Raw genomic sequence first — 17,162 nt, 5'->3', positions numbered from 1 at the left:
GCCTCTGAGCTCACTTCCTCTTCTTCCCAGCATTCTGTTCTGTTTACTCCTCCCACCTATGTTTTAACCTATGAGGGCCAAGCAGTTTCTTTATTTTTTAACCAATGACCTTCCTCCATCACTCTATTGCATGTTTGTTCAAATATTTTATTCATTCTGTCTAAGTCTAATTTATTGTGATAGTTGTTTATGCATTCTTTGTTCTAATATTGAGTCATTGATAAGTGTTTGAAACATTTTCTTCTTGTATTTTGATAAACCGAAGTCCACTGTTGTAGCAAAGAATGTTTAATTCAATTCCTTCTTGTTATATCCATTTTGTTTCTCAAAGCGGGTGGTGGTGGGACCCACGAGGGTCCCCAACAGACTCTCACTTCCGGGTATTCACACCTTGGGTATTATATCCTTCAGTTGTGTGAAGCAGAAGACGCTGCCCCATGAAACACTGGAGCTTTTGATTCTTGGATCACTTTTTCAAGTCACCTTGCAGAGATCTCCATATGTGAAGGGCTTACTGGCAATAATCAGTACCGAGGAGTCAGCCACAAGACTAAATCACCGAGAAAGCAGATTTGAGCTCCTGTCAGATCCTCGGATGGTTGTGGTTCTAGCCAGAGCCACAACCTTCACCAGGGGATTTTTCTATGCCATTTTGAGAATGAAGTGGTTTTCAAACAACAGTGTGTTGTAAATCTTCTCATAGCCCAAAGAGTACAGTCTGGCAAGAGGAATGTTTGTAGAAGTATGAAGATACAGCGGGGAGGGCCTTCGTCCTGCCTCAAAGTCATGTGCTAGACTTTCTTGACTCCCCATGGGAAGCTTTACCCTCTCTGAGGAGTAGATGGGGGGAGGTGGAGGGAGTGGGAGAAGAGGAGGAAAGAGGAACTGGGATTGGTATGTAAAATGGGAAAAGATTATTTTCCTAAATAAATAAATTTTAAAGAAAAAATGATGGAGGAAGGTCATTGGCTAATAAAGGAACTGCCTTGGCCCATTTTATTGGTTAGAAGATAGGTGGGAGGAGTAAACAGAACAGAACACTGGGAGGAAGAGGAAGTGAGCTCAGACTCGACAGCTCTCCTCTCAGGAGCAGACGCCTCAGAGAGACGCCACACAACCAGCTCCCAGGCAGATGCACGCCATGAAGCTCCGACCCAGGATGGACATAGGCTAGAATCTTCCCGGTAAGCGCACCTAGGGGCGCTACACAGATGATTAGAAATGGGCTAAATTAATATGTGAGAATTAGCCTAGAAGAGGCTAGATAGAAATGGGCCAAGCAGTGATTAAATGAATACAGTTTGTGTGTTGTTATTTCGGGCATAAGCTAGCCGAGCAGGCGGCCGGGGTGCTGGGAACGCAGCCCCGCTGTTCCTTATTACTACAAAAAAAAGTATGAAGAAAAGAGAAAAACCATGAGTCATAAATGAAAGAGGAGAACAAAGGCAGTGTCCTAATTTGTTTCTCTGTTCTGTGAGGGAACAAAACACTGACCAGAAGCAACTTGAAAGAAATGATTTATTTCATTTTATACTTTCAAGTAACAACAGTTCATCATAGAAAGAAGCCAGAGCAAGAACCTGGGGCAGGAACCTAGGCTAGGAACCTAGGATAGGAACCTGGAGTAAGAATCTGGGGTAGAAACCTGGGGTAGAAATCTGGGGCAGGAACCTAGGACAGGAACCCAATACAGGAACCTGGGGCAGCAACCTGGAACAGAGAAGAAGGGAGGATGCCTACTGGCTTTCTAGCCATGTCTTTCTCAGCTTACTTTCTTACACCACCTATGACTACCTACCCACCTCCCACTGGACCCTCTTACAACAATCATCAATCAAGAAAATGCCCCCACAGACATGCTGACAAGTCAGCCTGATGGGGCAGTTCCTTAGCTGGGGGTCCCTCTTCCTAGGTGATTCTAGTTTGTGTCCAGTTGGCAAAACCCTAACCATCACAGAGAGGAAGGACCCATCTGTCGTCAGTGAAAAGAAACATCTAGAAAAAGAATGACTACAGTCACGTGTTCGTGCCAAGAGACTCTAAAGGCATAAATGAATAAAATGCCGCTCAGAGGTAAGTCTTCTTCATTTCACATATTGAGTTATATTTACTCTCACAGACAACGTCATTCCAGCCCCATCCCATAGGATCCCAGTGAACTACAGAAGCACATCTCTCTTCGGGGAGGTTGGGCTCATTTAGGTGCCAGAACCTGCAGGAAACAAAACAGAAGTAACTCCTCCGTGAGTGCCTAGCATTTGCCTGAACAGCAGAGTTCGAGGTTGAATGGAACAGGGCGTGGGTGAGAGAAGATCCCAGCATTTTCTCCTCTTTCTCACACAACCCATTTCTAAAAGGCCAAGAACAGGCACCTTTACATGTATTTTTTGTTTGTTTGTTTTGGATGTGCTATACTTTGACCTTTCCCCTGAAATCCAATATTTACTTTCTCTTCTTCACAAATCCCTCATCATGATATAAGTTAGCATAAGTTCTTTTCTTTTTGTCATATATAGAGGCTGCCTTTTTACATCAGCTTCCTAACGCTGAATGTGAGTTAACTGCCTCCTGTGAAGACTATAGAGGAGATAGAGGAAGGGAATGGGCCTTACTTTTGGAATTAAGATTATTTTGTAGCTAAGGTAAAACCAAATACTAGTGCTCTTAAAAAATATATGTAACAATAAAATGACTTTTAGCAATATTCTGTTGTACTCGTAGATCAGGGCCTTATTCAGCCATCATCAGAGATGTTTCAGTTGGGAACAATACACAAACCCACAGCAAGACATTACCCAGAGAGAGACCTTGGACCACACAGCTCTAAATGTCTTCATCAGATTCCTCCACCCTGAGCTCAGGGAACCCAGTGTGGGAGACAGAGGGGATGGAGGATGCCAGGAGAACAAAGGCCTCTAAATCAACATGATCAAAATGCATATGAAGTCATGGAGTTCTGAAGCAGCATGCACAGAACCTGCAGGGTCTGCACTAAGCCCTCTCCATATGTACGATGGCTTTCAGTTCTTGTGTCTTCTCTTGAGGCTCTTATTTTTCTGTTGGCTTGAATTGTCTGACTTCAATCAATGGTTTAATTTTATTATATTTTACTCTGTTATGTTCTAATGTTATATCCTAGAAACATGTTCTTTTCTAATGGATACAGATGGGAGAGGAGGTGTAGAGGAATGTGAAGGAGTAGAGGAAGGGGAAACTATATTCAAATTATACTGTATGGGAAAAAAAATCTATGTTTAATAAAAAGCAAAAAAAGGAAAATAAATAAAATACTTGTTTAACTTTTAATTTACTTTGACCCTTGATGTGGGATTCCCCTCTGTATGCTGTGAATATGATTGGTTAATTAATAAAGAAACTGGCTTGGTCTGATAGGGTAGAGTAGAGCTAGATGGGGAAAACTAAACTGAATGCTGGGAGAAAGGAGGCAGAGGCAGAGAAAAGTTATGGAGGGGTTGCTGGAGACAGATGTGCTGAAACCTTGCCAGTAGGTGATGTGGGAGTGTCATATATCAAATCTGTTGATTTCATTGGTTAAGCAATAAAGAAACTGCTTGGCCCTCATAGGTTAAAACATAGGTGGGAGGAGTAAACAGAACAGAAGGCTAGGAGAAAGAAGCTGAGTCAGGGAGTCACCATGATTCTCCCACTCCAGGCAGACGCAGGTTAAGATCATTCCTGGTAAGCCAGCTCGTGGGCTACACAGATTAATAGAAATGACTTAGATTGATATGTAAGAGCTAGCCAATAAGAAACTGAAACTAATGGGTCAGGCAGTGTTTAAAAGAATACAGTTTCTGTGTATTATTTCAGGTAAAGCAAGCCGTGCGGGCGGCTGGGTGCCGGGAACGCAGCCTGCTGCTCCTATTACAACAGAGTGGCGCCCGATGTGATGGACTAAATCCACTTAAAAACCTGAGAAGGCTTAAAAATAAGGGAGAGAGAGTTTAACACAGATTTTTGCTGTTTGTTGATGGCGTGCTACAGAGAGATTTCCTGATTCAGCAACAGCAGCAGAAAAAAACGCTGTGTCATTTTAAAGCACGGCTTCTTGGGGCTGTGCTGCCAGCGTGAACTCTGGCTTTAAAGCATTTCAATGGATTTTATGGGACTGGATGTTTGTGTTCCTGCTTGGGATTGGAAGGAGAGTGCTCTGAGACCGTGCCAACATGTTCTTAGACTGCGCAGTGCTCTGCGTGTCAGATTTGGATGTAACTTGGATGAAAAGAATTTCTGTGCTGCACGCTCAGTCTCAGAATTAAAGTGCTGAGTGCCGCTCCTACCTGGCGGCCCCAGAACTAGCACAAAATGGTACGTCCTCCATTTTGAAATTTTCCTGACTCAGCAGCAGGAAAAAACTGGCTGTTTTAAAATGCTGGCTTTTTGGGCTATGCCACCATTGCGATCTCTGTCTGGCTCCTGCGGGAGACAGAGCTTTTGAATGGAGCATTTGGAGTAAAGTGCTACAATTTGTTTGATGGCAACTAGACTCCCTGTGTGCCTAAAAGGAAGTCATTGTATGCTGTGGCTCAGAGGCCCACCATGCTACTCGTGCAATGTGCAAGGATCAGAGGCACGAGCGGCTCCGCCATGTTGGACTGGGCAGGGCAAGCAGGCAGTACCTGTTTTTGACCTAGGAATTGTCACAGCTTAGATTCTTAAACGCTTAGTGATTTAAAGGCGCAAAACAAAGTGCTCCTGGATAGAGAAAAAAAAAAACGGATTCACAATAAAACAGATTCAGACACTGTTGGATGAATGTACGTAGGCTTGGGGGAGAGAAGAAAAAGAATATAAAAAATAAAGTTAATGTTTTAAAAAAAAGGGTAAAGTCTTTAAAGAGACAGAGTACAGATAGTTAAGAGATTAAAAGAAATAAAGAAAAATAAGCCACATAAAAATGGAAAATTCACAGAGAGTCTGGATTATGTACATTGTGTTTTCTTTAAAATTTTTGACTGTAAAGGAGCTAAGTACAGAGAGACATTTCATTATATGGGCTGCCAAGTGGAACGAGAATAGATATCATGAGGGTATGACTTCAGAATTTGGGTCTAAGGATATGATGCTTTGGAAAGGGTCTTCTTTTGTTTTCACAGAGGACCAGACCCTGTGGATTGCATCTATCCCGATATGGTATGATAGACCACGACCTCCCGAAAAGTTCCTGTGAACACCCTCAAAAAATTACTTCACTCAACTGCCAACTGAGATAAACCTGGCACACAGGTTACACCCTAAATGATCCGATTAACAGCACCCCCATTCAGCAGGAAGCAGTTTGGAGAGAAAAAACTGCGCCCATGTTCCCAAAATATTGTTTATAAATGTTCTTTTACATTTAAAGGGGGAAATGATATAGGTATGAATAATTTGCATTGGTATGGATTTTAAGGTCAATTTTGTTATATGTATATGCATTTCTGATCTTGATTAAGGTATTGTGATTGTGTAGTTCATTTTGAAAATGTAATGTATAATTAGGAAATATAGGTTGTTGATGGATAATCATAAATAATAGTCAAGTTTGTAGTCATGTTACTTAGATTTTCTAGATATATAGAGATATATTTCAGATAGCCATTCTTCATATCTCACAAAGGCTGCAGAATATGGCATTTAAAATATTTTAATAACTTAGGGTTTTTCATGACAATGAGACATGTCTGCTCCTGGCAGCCCCAGCTACTTCAAGAGGAAGATGGGCATTGAAGAGGCTCGTTATGGAGTTTGATAGCCATTTGGGCAAGAAACTGCTCTTGCCTGGACTGATGCTTAAAATGGACACAGAGAACCCGCAGAGAGAGGACTGCTGAACTTGCCTAAAGGTGAGACAGTCTTTTGGGGTTCATGACTCATGAAAGAGTCTGCGAGACATTCTGCAGGACACAGCAGAAAGTGACTGAACTGACTTTGAAATTTCCTGCTTCATGGAAATGTCTACTGGATACTATGGGCCTGAAGGCTGAAGATGGATGCCCCAATGGTACAGAGGAACTTTGGGTGACTGTACAGGCAGCGAGATGTCTCTGTCATTTCTAGAGTTTTCTTATTTCTTGTTTACTTAGGTAATATTATATCCTTCTGGAGTCTTTGATGGAGTTGAAGAATGAATAGATAGTTATAGTTTTCCTTAGTTATGATAAAAGATAAAATAGATATAAATATTGTAACTGTAATTCTTCCTTGATACCTGTTTTGCTATATATAATTTTGCTATGTTAAAGTTAAAGCCTTTCCTTTTTGCTTAAACAGAAAAAGGGGAAGTGATGTGGGAGTGTCATATATCAAATCTGTTGATTTTATTGGTTAAGCAATAAAGAAACTGCTTGGCCCTCATAGGTTAAAACATAGGTGGGAGGATTAAACAGAACAGAAGGCTGGGAGAAAGAAGCTGAGTCAGGGAGTCGCCATGATTCTCCCACTCCAGGCAGATGCAGGTTAAGATCATTCCTGGTAAGCCAGCTCGTGGGCTACACAGATTAATAGAAATGACTTAGATCGATATGTAAGAGCTAGCCAATAAGAAACTGAAACTAATAGGTCAGGCAGTGTTTAAAAGAATACAGTTTCTGTGTAATTATTTAGGGTAAAGCTAGCCGTGCGGGCGGCCAGGTGCCGGGGACGCAGCCCGCCGCTCCTATTACAACAAGTAGGCCACAAGCCTTGCAGTAAAATATAAAATAATGGAGATGGGTTAATTATAGATGTAAGAGCTAGCTAGAAATATGCTTAAGTAATTGGCCAAGCAGTGATTTAATTAATACAGTTTCTGTGTGGTTATTTCGGGAGTCTCAACAGTCGGGAAATGAACAAGCGGCCTCCTTACCACAGTTCCTGATCAAGAAATTTAATGTCTTTTGATTTTAAATGATTCATGTATAAAAATGGAAATCATAAAAATAGAAATAAATTTTATAAGGGCTTCAAAGTAACTCACAAGATTGCATGAGAATAAAATAAGGTAACATATCAAAAGTATTATTGTGTAATTATTCTGATGTTTGTCATAATTCTGATTCAGTTATTTTAAATTTTTTGTTAAAGATCAATAAATTAATTTAAGTCTCTGTACTTAAAGGCAGGAAAAAATTCAGTAGCTGAGAACACCATCTTTAAAGTCAGATGGACATTGGATTAAATGCAGTTTCTAATTTTATTGATCTATTGATCTTGAAGAAGTTATTATTCAATATTTCATACGTAAAATGAGCTCCTAAAAGAGAAGTTTCATGAAACTTTAGATTATTTAGTAAATTCAATGTTATAGTTATAAGTATTAATAGTCACAGCTAGCAAAATTTTCCTCAATTTTCAGTGTAAATAATTCCAATGGTTCATTAAGCTAGGACTGCACTCACCTGAAGTTTTGACTGCAAGGAGTATTATCAACCCATTGCCATTTGTTGTTACCATGTGGATCAGAAAGCCCCAGGAAGTAAGTAATTGACTTATCCAGTTGTTGGATGATGAAATTCTGCATGGGTGAACAAGAGTTAATGATTGGGAAGGCCCATTCTGAACAGTGCAAGCATTCTTTACACCCCTCACAGCCAGACGAAACAGAAGAAAACACCAGTGAAATAATGGCCATTTGAACCAACAGCACAGGAACCAAAACGACCAACACTGTTGCAAGGCCAGGAGGCCCTAGCCTAGGAACCCTCGTCATTCATTCTTCACCAATTAAAAGAATCATCTCAAATTCCACGAGAATAATTTATATTTTAATCTCTTTTAAAATGTTACATGCTTAAGTGTTATGATACTAGATTCTATGTCTCTACCTGGCAAGGCTAAGGGTCGCCCAGATTAAAACATCATTTCTGGGTATATCTGCAATGTGTTTCCACAAACAGTTGGCTACAGTGTCTGTGAGCTCAAGAAGAGAGGGGTAGGGATCATCTAAACATTTGACAGCCTATACAGAATAGAAGTCAAAGCAAATAGGAGTTCCTCTTATTTTGCTTGCTGACTGTCTGCTCAAGTAGGGAGAGTCTCCTAACTCCCCTGGTTCTCAGGCCTTTGAACATCAATGGGTCTTTATCAAATTAAGCAAGGTTGCAGGATACAAAATCAACACCATTTCTTTGTACCAACAATAGCTGTAACAACAACAAAATCAATCTGAAAAGGAGGTAAGAGAATGACTCTTCCAGTAGCATCAAAAAGAACAAAATACCTAAGAATAAGCTTAACCCAGAGGACAACTCACTCACTCAGGAAGCAAAACAATGTATTCTGAAAACTGAAAGACATTGAGTAAGGAAATTAAAGAGCATTAAAGGAAATTAAAGAGAGACTCCTTTTTCCTGGAGTGCATAAGTAAACTCATACATACAGTCAAATGATCTCTAAGTAAAGGTCACTTGATGGGAAAATGACAGTCGCTTTAACATATATCCTGGGAATAAAGGCTGTGGGAAAAGGATGACTCTCATCCCTTTCCTCATACTCCATGCAGAAGTCAATTCAAGGTGCTTCAAAGACCTAAATGAGTGGTGCAAATTTGTAAACTCTTAAAAGAAAACCCAAGGTGAGGACTTCATTGCATTGGAGTTAGCAAGGCATTCTGGGACATGATACCAAAAGAACAAGCAACAAAATAAAAATAGACAAAGGAATACATCAAACCAAAAAGTTTTTTTTTTTCACAATAAAGAAAAAGTCAGCAAGTATAAAAGCAGCCAATGATACTGGAGAAGACATTTGTAAGCCATATCTCTGGAAAGGGACTAATATCCAAAATTAAAAAAGGATACCTATAAACTAACAAGAGTAAAAGAAATAACACAGTTAAAAATGGGGGATATTGAACTGACATTGTCCCAAAGAAAATATACAAATGGCCAACAGAAACATTAAAAGATATTCAACAGAAGGACTCAGGATAGGAAGAAACAGAAGGATGGAAAGGCTACAATACAATATACTCCTGTACAAAATTATCAGATTCCAAGTGTGCATTATTAATCACCAGGGAAATGCAAATTAGAACTAGTTTGGGATTTAGAATTGCCCCAATCACAGTAGTCGCAATCAAGAAAAAAAATGACTACAAAGACAAGGATATGGGAAAAGAGAAATATTTCTTTTTGGTAGTGTGAGTGTAAACTGGTGATGATCACTATAGAGACTCAAAACTGGTCAGTGCTCTTCAATAGAACATCTACACCACACCTCAAGCTCAGTGAACATGAGAGAGAGAAAAGAACACGAGAGCTCGAACTCACAGCAGCAATGGCTACCTTTGAAAGACACATAGAAGACTGGGCCCACCAATGTTCCATCATGTGTATGGGAGGGGCTAAGAAGACCCCTTCCTGAGAAGCTATGAGCATTTAACATTTGCCAGTATAGAGTCATGTTTCTCAGAGGAGGCTGCACACCCATGCTCATGCAGGCAACCTTATTGAAATATGAGTCTCTCTCTCTCTCTCTCTCTCTCTCTCTCTCTCTCTCTCTCTCACACACACACACACACACACACACACACACACGCATGCATGCAGGAACACACAATAATAATACATGAATTCACTTACATGAAGAATCTAAAGTAATCAAACTCATAAAAAGCAGGAAGCGGAGGAGTGATTTCCAGAGCCTTTATGAAATGGGAAGTGGAGAGTCTTTGTTCAAGGACTTCCAATATTGCAAGGCAAAAAGTTTTAGGGGATTTTCTATAATGGGGTGACCATACTAATAACTATTAGCCATTCTTTCTCCATGTGTTTTACAATTATAGCTTGGTCTTCTTGTGCGACTCCTATCAATGGGAGCAGGGCTGTCTCTGACTCTTACCTGCTTTGGGGACCCTTTTTTGGGTTGTCTTGTGCAGCCTTAATAGGAGATAAAGTGTCTAGTCTTATAGCAACTTGATATGCCATGGTTGTCTGATATATGTGAGAGACCCGCCCTTTTCTGAAGAGAAAAGAGGCATGGATAGGGGAGGGTGAAGAGGGAGGGTTGTGGGGAGGGACTGGGAAGAGAGGAGGAAGGGAGGAGAAACAATGATTGAGTTGGGAAAAATTAACTAATTAAGTAATGGTAAATCTAAGAATGATCAAGTTTAGCACATTTGGCTACATTTCCCTACAATGAAAAGGCTAAGACAAACAAGGAAGAGCTACCTGCTCAGCTTCAGTGTTGATCACCACCAAATGAGCCCCCATCTTAGTACATTTCTGCTCGCTGATGTTCCAGATGTTCTTATCGGTAGAAATGTGGTAACAGCTGGAGCCAAATGACTTCCACTGACTTGGGCAACAACCCCAAACTTTTTCTGTGACCGCAAGGCAAGACGAATAAGGTTAAGGAGACGTGTTCTATACAACCCCAAGGATCTGAGGCTGCTCGCCAGTGTTGCTTTCTCATTATAATTACAGCCATTGACTATTCTCTGAACGTATCATTTGGGGCCATGAAATTGATGTTGAGACCAGTGTAACCTCGGGGGTTATTTAATCACATACTACCTCCAAAGCATTTTGAACAGTACTAAACTCAGAATAATTGCTCCTTATTGCTACTTCTTACTAATTTTTATCCATTGTCAAATATTTGAGAGCTTAACCATCCCTTATTGGTTGTTAAGATGCAGAGCATGGGTTCATGCTCTAACTCAAGCATCCAAACGTTGGCCTCAGTACTCTCTCAGGGCAGGAGAGAACCGGAGAAGACAAAGTATGTTTCCCAATTAGTCTTTAACTGTGGCCAAAGTGGGCATCTTTGTGGTCTTTATGAGATAATTTTAGTTTCTGCTTTTATTTTTTTAATTGAAAATAATTTTTCACACAATATATTCTGAACATGGTTTCTTCTCCCATCTCCTCCTTTTTTTTTTTTTTTTAGAAATAGGCTATTTTTCTTAAAGGACAGAACTTAAAATAGAAGAAAAACACAAGAAACACACATACGGAGACACACAGACTCATCAGATGCAGAGAAAAACCCATAAAAACCTCACAAAATTGGCTGGGTGGTGGTAGCATACACCTTTAATCTCAGCACTTGGGAGACAAAGACAGGTAGGTAGATCTTTGTGAGTTCAAGGCCAGCCTGGTCTATAGAGTGAGTTCCAGAACAGGCACCAAATCTATACAGAGAAACCCTGTCTTGAAAAAAAATTAAAGAAAAACAAGCAAAAAAAGTTGGAAACCATAATACAAGCAAAAGACCAGTAAGATTTTTTTTAAAAATGCCTAAATAAAGCAATATGAGACAAAAAAAATTACCATTGAGTTTGAAGTCTGTAAAAACACACATGGTGAATAAAATAACAAAAACAACCCACAACATGAAAGTAAAATAGAATCATTAAGTAAAACCCAGAGACAAAACTGGAAATGTGTACCTCAGGAAGTCAAACAAAACCTCAGAAATAAGCCTCTCCAACAGAACACAAGATATAGAAGAGAAACTCTCAGGCACTGGAGACAAGGTAGAAGAGGTAAGTAGATACCTCAGTAAAAGAAAATATTAAATCTAAAAAAAAAAAAAATCCAGGCACAAAACATCTAGGAAATGTGGGATCCCGTGGAAAAGACCAAGTCTTTGAGTAATAGGACGAGAAGAAAGAAAAGAAATCCAGGTCAAAGACACAGAAAACGTTTTCAGCAAAATCACAGAAGCAAATGTCTCCAACCTGAAGAAGGACAACAGATCCCCAAACAGACTGGATCAGAGATGGTAGTCCCCATGATACATAGAGATCAAAATGCTAAGCATACAGAACAAAGAAAGACTATTAAAAGCTACAAGGGAAAAAGACCAAGTAATATATAAAGGCAGACCCATTAGAATAACACTCAACTTCTCACTGAAGACTCTAAAAGCCAGAAGGGCCTCTAATAGACCGTAGTTCTTAGTTCAGGCTGATAGACCCAGTTAATTTTTTTTTTCTTTGATACAGAATCTCACTATGTCGCTCTGGAGCTGTCTGGGTAGACCAGACTGAATTCAGAGCTACAGAAAGTTCTCTGCCTCTGTCTCTCAAGCACTAGAATTATAAGCATGCATCACCATGAATGACAAAATAAAAACATTTTTGCTTCGAGTTTTGTTTTTAATGTATCAGTTCAAAAAAGCATTGTCAAAATGTCTATTTTTATTTCCTGATACTGTTATTATATAAAATAATTTCATCACATAAATTTAACTACAAATAAAATGAATTACACCAACGAGCCCGATTGGCCATAATTTTAAGCTAGATATGCTTAGGGGATGTGTTTTATGAATGGACACAAAGTTTATCATTAAAATCCACTTCTGTCTCGTTTCAGAGCCTTCTAAAAGTGAAGTGCCTGCTTCCCCTTTCAAGGAAGTCATGCTTTAAAGCCGCAGCTGTAGCCTGGTGTGCTTCTGTACATCTGCAATCCCTGCACACAGGAGGCTGAACCATGAGGGTGGTGAGGACGAGCCAGTTTGAGCTGTCTAAGGAGTTCAACCCTGTGGTGAGATTTTGTTTGTGATCTAACACATAAGGCTTGTCTGAAGACCAGAGTGCAAAGCTAAGCCGCTAGTTAGCCATAGAGGTCAGGCAGTGGTGGCACACACCTTTAACCCCAGCACTCTGGAGACAGAGAGAGATCTCTGTGAGTTCAAGGCCACCCTGGGCTACGCAAGATCGATCTAGTCTGGCAGAGAAACAGAGACAGGCAGTGATGGCTCACACCTTTAATTCCAGCACTTGGGAGTCACATGCCTTTAATACCAGCACTAGAAAGGTGGAGACAGGAAAGGATGTGCCCGGGGAAAGGGAGGAATATAGGGTAGGAGGAGACAGGAGCTCAACACGTTCTGAGGATTCCTAGAGCCAGGATCACCCATTTGGTCTGAGGATTCCATAGAGGTAACAACTAGCGGCTGGCTGTTCTGCTTCTCTGATCTTCCAGCAATACTTCTATAATCTGACTCAGGGTTTTTGTTATTAAAACCGATTAGAATTCAAACTACACAACCCTTCCTGGGATATATGTGAAGGGCTGTCTCAAATCAGATATATGAGCTATTATTGTGTAAGTGTCTCCAAAAAATAGGAGACAGACTATCCTCCTTGGAGTTGTTTTCCTCAGGAACGAATCAGCTCTATAGACATTTGACCCAAAAAAACTCCAATATGCTAAGAAAGGCAAAGCCAGGAAACACTTTTGCATTGCCATGAGACATATTCTGACCAATAACTAAGAGGGAAAATCGCAGCGCTTCCTAGACGTCTGAGGGGCTTTTGCTCTGTTTTCACTTCTCACAGATTTCTCCACAAAGGTGACGTGGTGAGTAAATCCGTTCTAGAGATAGGACCGTTTCACCTGTCTAGATGCCGTTTCTTTTGTGTGTAAAGATTGAGTCCATAGGGAAAACTACAGACGAGCACGTTACTGTCTTTGCATCCTTCATCACACATGGGTAAGGCAGATACGATACTCAGTGATGACTCCCAGCTCTCTGTGGTTGAACTTGGTATTTGCGCGTTCTGGGAAAGGGCAGGCTCAGCCTGACTCAGTTATTCTAGTAATAAAGATGGTACTTGAAATGGAGATGGAGAGCATTAATTGAGAAACGGAAATATCAAAGAGAATTTTATACATTGAATGTAAAACTCATGGGAATAGCTATGAATGACTTCCAGACTTTACCAGACAAACCCTGTGTTGTGTTTGATAGTGTTTCACAAAATCAAGATGCCTGGGAATTGATTGAATTGTTCCCTGGATGTATTCAGAACCTGAACTGAACATGTAAGTTTAGAGAAATCTTGATAGCATGCAAGTTTAAACATCACACACACACACACACACACACACACACACACACACACACACACAAATATGTTAAATAAACCTTAAGCTTTATCTTAGGAATTCTCTCTCTCTCTCTCTCTCTCTCTCTCTCTCTCTCTCTCTCTCCCTCTCCCTCCCTCTCCCTCTCCCTCTCCCTCTCCCTCTCTCTCTCTCTGGGAATATTGTGACTCTTCACCTGACACCCACGTCCCTTCACTGAAGCAGCTGAGACTGGAATGGTATGTGTGAAGTTCAGACAGTCTTGTACTGGGCTTGTCCATCGCAGACTGGTAAGTCACTGTGAAGAGAGAAGGGGATGAGTATCCACACAGTCAACCCTAGAGCCTCAGTCCCCTCCCCGGGCCAGGCTAGTATATTTCCACTCTACCTCCTTGTTCCCCTTCTCTGTGCAAACCCACTGAAGGCCAGACTCAATTGTTGCTTGCTTCTACAGCTCCTCATTTGCTTTGCCTCCCCCCAACTATAGCATCAGCTTTACTTTCTGGAACAGAAATTTCATCTTCTATATCAACAAAATGCAAACCCCTGTATCAGAGAACTGCCACAAGTCCTGTGTAGTTATCTGTTGCCTCATCAATGTCTGGTCCCCTTTGTTTGAACAACTTCGAGGCAAGACCAGAGGGTATGTTACCATATCCTAACCATTCCTGAGCAGGTAGTCTACTTCAAGAATCTGGAGACTTTTAAGTGGGGTGGATATGATCAAGACACTTTGTATTTAAGAATAAAATTTCAATGAATAAATAAAATTTGTTTTTTAAAGTTAACATTTTGTTCATGGATGTGCCCATTAAACAATTTAACAAAAACAACAGATTTTTTTCTTCAATAATTTAAGAAAACATTTTTACCTTTCTAGTTCATGCTTTGGGTCTTGTATTTCAGTTTCTTCTTGACAAATAAAATAATGATCCTTAACCACCAGGGCCCACCCTCTTAGACTCAGCTGTGCTGGTTAGAGCAAAGCCCTGCTTTTGTGAGAATGGGATGTTTGTCTCACTCGAAGCAGATTGCAGACAAGAGGCAGCACATGGCATACGTCCCTCCCACTCCCTCCTGGACTGGGCAGTCATGACTGTGATCACCTTCACAGCAAACAGAGAAGCAGACTGCAGATCGCAACGAACATCATCAAAACTTCTCACACAATAGACGTCAGACACAGTTTCGTGGGCAGACGAAACAGGGAAGAAATATCTTATTTCTTCAGTCTTCATCATTTAACTTGACTGCTTTGTCCTTTCATATCAAGGGGGGAGGGTAACCCATATGAATCAGGACTCCAAACTGCCAACATTATGACATCCACTGGAGGTGTGCTCCCAACAGATGTGACCAGAGTATGTGACTGCTGGTGAACCCAGGGCTGGAAGGCACTGCCACAGACGATGGCTGTAAACATGTGTTAACACAGCCAGGTGACGCCTTGGTGGTCAGAAGATGGAAAGAAAAAAAATGAAGAAGAGAAATCAAGAAAAACATGGTATTGCATGCAAGGTTTGATCAGTTGAAAGGAGTCTCTGCAGAGCAGAAACAAGAAAGTGCCCCAAAGAGATGCCACATCAGAAAAGAACTTACCCACACAGCTCAGGACGAAACAGGCACTGAGGAGTAGGATGGAAACCATAGCGGCTGACCAGAGTCTCAAGGACCAGCAGACTCCCTTCCCTGTCAGGCAGCAAGCAGATGTGCTCACTTCAAGGCCAAGGTTAGAGTGATGAAAAGCCCAACAAAGGCTCAGAATAATTACACACTTAGAGCAGGAAAAAGCTGTCAAAGCCCCATAATAAATGACCAAGTCAGCTCTGAAGTACACATACACACACACACATACACACACACACACATGCACATCTGCATACGCACACACACATGCACATCTGCATACGCACATACACATGCACATCTGCATACACATACACACACATACACATCTACATATACACTCATATGCATACACACATCTACATACACACACATACACATATACATCTACACACATGCACATATACACGCACACACAACACGCACACAAAGAAAAATTTCACCCTCAGGCACCCGCAATTCCCTTGTCCTTACACTTCGGTAAGTATCACACTGTCCTATTGATGTCCCGTCTTTTGACAGCCCCTTCCGATATTTGGTTTCTTGCTGTCTTGGACCCTTCTATCACTTCAGCCTGCCCATTGTCTGCCACACACTCCCACTGTCTCCTTGGAACTGAGAAAGGATGCTCACCTCTACCTCGGGCCTGTCTTTCCTGCACCATTGTTTAGGTTTAAGTTCAGCAGGTCAAGGACTTCTTGTATCTGTCTCTGCAAGATCTGTCTCAGAGACCTGGCCAGAGCTCAGCATCAACCCCCACAGCTCTGAGCTAGATGACCCTGAGGTGGCCAACGCTGGGTACACAAAGAAGAAGTCCCAGGCTGAACCGCTTCCCAGTGATTTGAAGATATGGGAAAGAGGAAATTGAGAAACGCCTAAAATTGTTCCTGAAAACTCTGACAAGAATATATATGTTCATCATTTTCTCGATTCCTAATGAGGAACTTTCTCCCACCTCAAAAGAAATTTATCTATAAGCCTTATTTTAATTAAATGTTCCTTCTCTGTTGGTGGCCATGTCAGAGGAGCTGCAGTCTGCAGTGGAGCTTATGGAGTTCAGTTCATCCAATAGCAAAGCTACGATGAATACCGTGAAGAGGCAAAGCCCTGAGAGGATTGTTCCCAGAATGCCCCTCCATCCTGCTCTGCTTCCTCCTGCTTGCTGCTATATTTGGCCTGTTGTGGTTGCTGTGTGAAAGCTTCCCACCGTATCTAACACAGTGTGATTGTTTCGTGGAAAAACCACACGCCTCACTGGGCCGTTTACTTCAAACCATAATGAAGATGACTCTTATAAGAGCAATAATGGTTAGTTAGGTCTGTGATTTAATTAAACTTTCTGAGTCAGCCTAGAAGAGACAGGTGGCTAAGACAGTGAAGATGATTGGGGAAATAGTTTTGGTTATTCTGTCAACTTCTCCAATATGTAATACAAAAAAAAGGGGAGGGGGCCAAGATAGGCTAGAAGTCACCTTCCCTTTTGTTAATGTGAGGTGTGTGGAGGGTGGAAAATGAGAACAAGGAAGTTTCATGCTTTATAGACCTGTGAATTCTGCCTCTGGGTAAACAAGCTGGTGATCAAAGAAAGCAATCAAGTCCCTGCACCCAAGGTTAGGCCCGAGTTCCTCGGCCATGTAACTTAGAGAATTAATCACAGGTTTCGATATGCCCCTTGAAAAAACAAAATCATGAGAGGAGATTAAATGACCCTAGTTTGTGTAAAGAAATATGGGG

General features: G+C 41.1%; 1 protein-coding gene across 3 annotated transcripts; it reads right to left on the bottom strand.

Annotated features, from left to right (window-relative positions):
- Positions 1-2,067: 2,067 nt before the first annotated feature.
- On the bottom strand, positions 2,068-16,092 carry LOC121442445 (C-type lectin domain family 6 member A-like). 3 transcript variants are annotated; one of them, XM_041644022.1, is made up of 6 exons: positions 16,068-16,092; positions 15,402-15,491; positions 13,999-14,100; positions 10,152-10,303; positions 7,380-7,495; positions 2,068-2,212 (listed from the first exon to the last, which is right to left on the bottom strand). In XM_041644022.1, the coding sequence occupies exons 1-6, from the start codon at positions 16,090-16,092 to the stop codon at positions 2,068-2,070; spliced, it is 630 nt and encodes a 209-aa protein (XP_041499956.1). The 3 variants fall into 3 exon arrangements, with proteins under 3 accessions (XP_041499956.1, XP_041499973.1, XP_041499965.1); XM_041644039.1 differs by lacking the exon at positions 13,999-14,100; XM_041644031.1 differs by lacking the exon at positions 15,402-15,491.
- Positions 16,093-17,162: the final 1,070 nt, after the last annotated feature.

Source organism: Microtus oregoni, unplaced genomic scaffold (assembly GCF_018167655.1).
Source record: "Microtus oregoni isolate MIOR12 unplaced genomic scaffold, Mior012 000002F_ref0000024, whole genome shotgun sequence".
In the NCBI taxonomy this organism is placed as follows: domain Eukaryota; kingdom Metazoa; phylum Chordata; class Mammalia; order Rodentia; family Cricetidae; genus Microtus; species Microtus oregoni.
The sequence above is the reverse complement of the archived record's forward strand: the minus strand, read 5'-3'. Positions and strand labels throughout refer to the sequence as shown.

Coding starts and splice junctions, on each gene's coding strand:
- LOC121442445 (XM_041644022.1), bottom strand. CDS start 16,092: ATGGTGCAGGAAAGACAGGCCCGAG. Junction 15,492..16,067: donor GCAGGAAAGACAGGCCCGAG/GTAGAGGTGAGC, acceptor GCTGCCTGACAG/GGAAGGGAGTCTGCTGGTCC. Junction 10,304..13,998: donor TGAAGGGACGTGGGTGTCAG/GTGAAGAGTCAC, acceptor TTGCGGTCACAG/AAAAAGTTTGGGGTTGTTGC.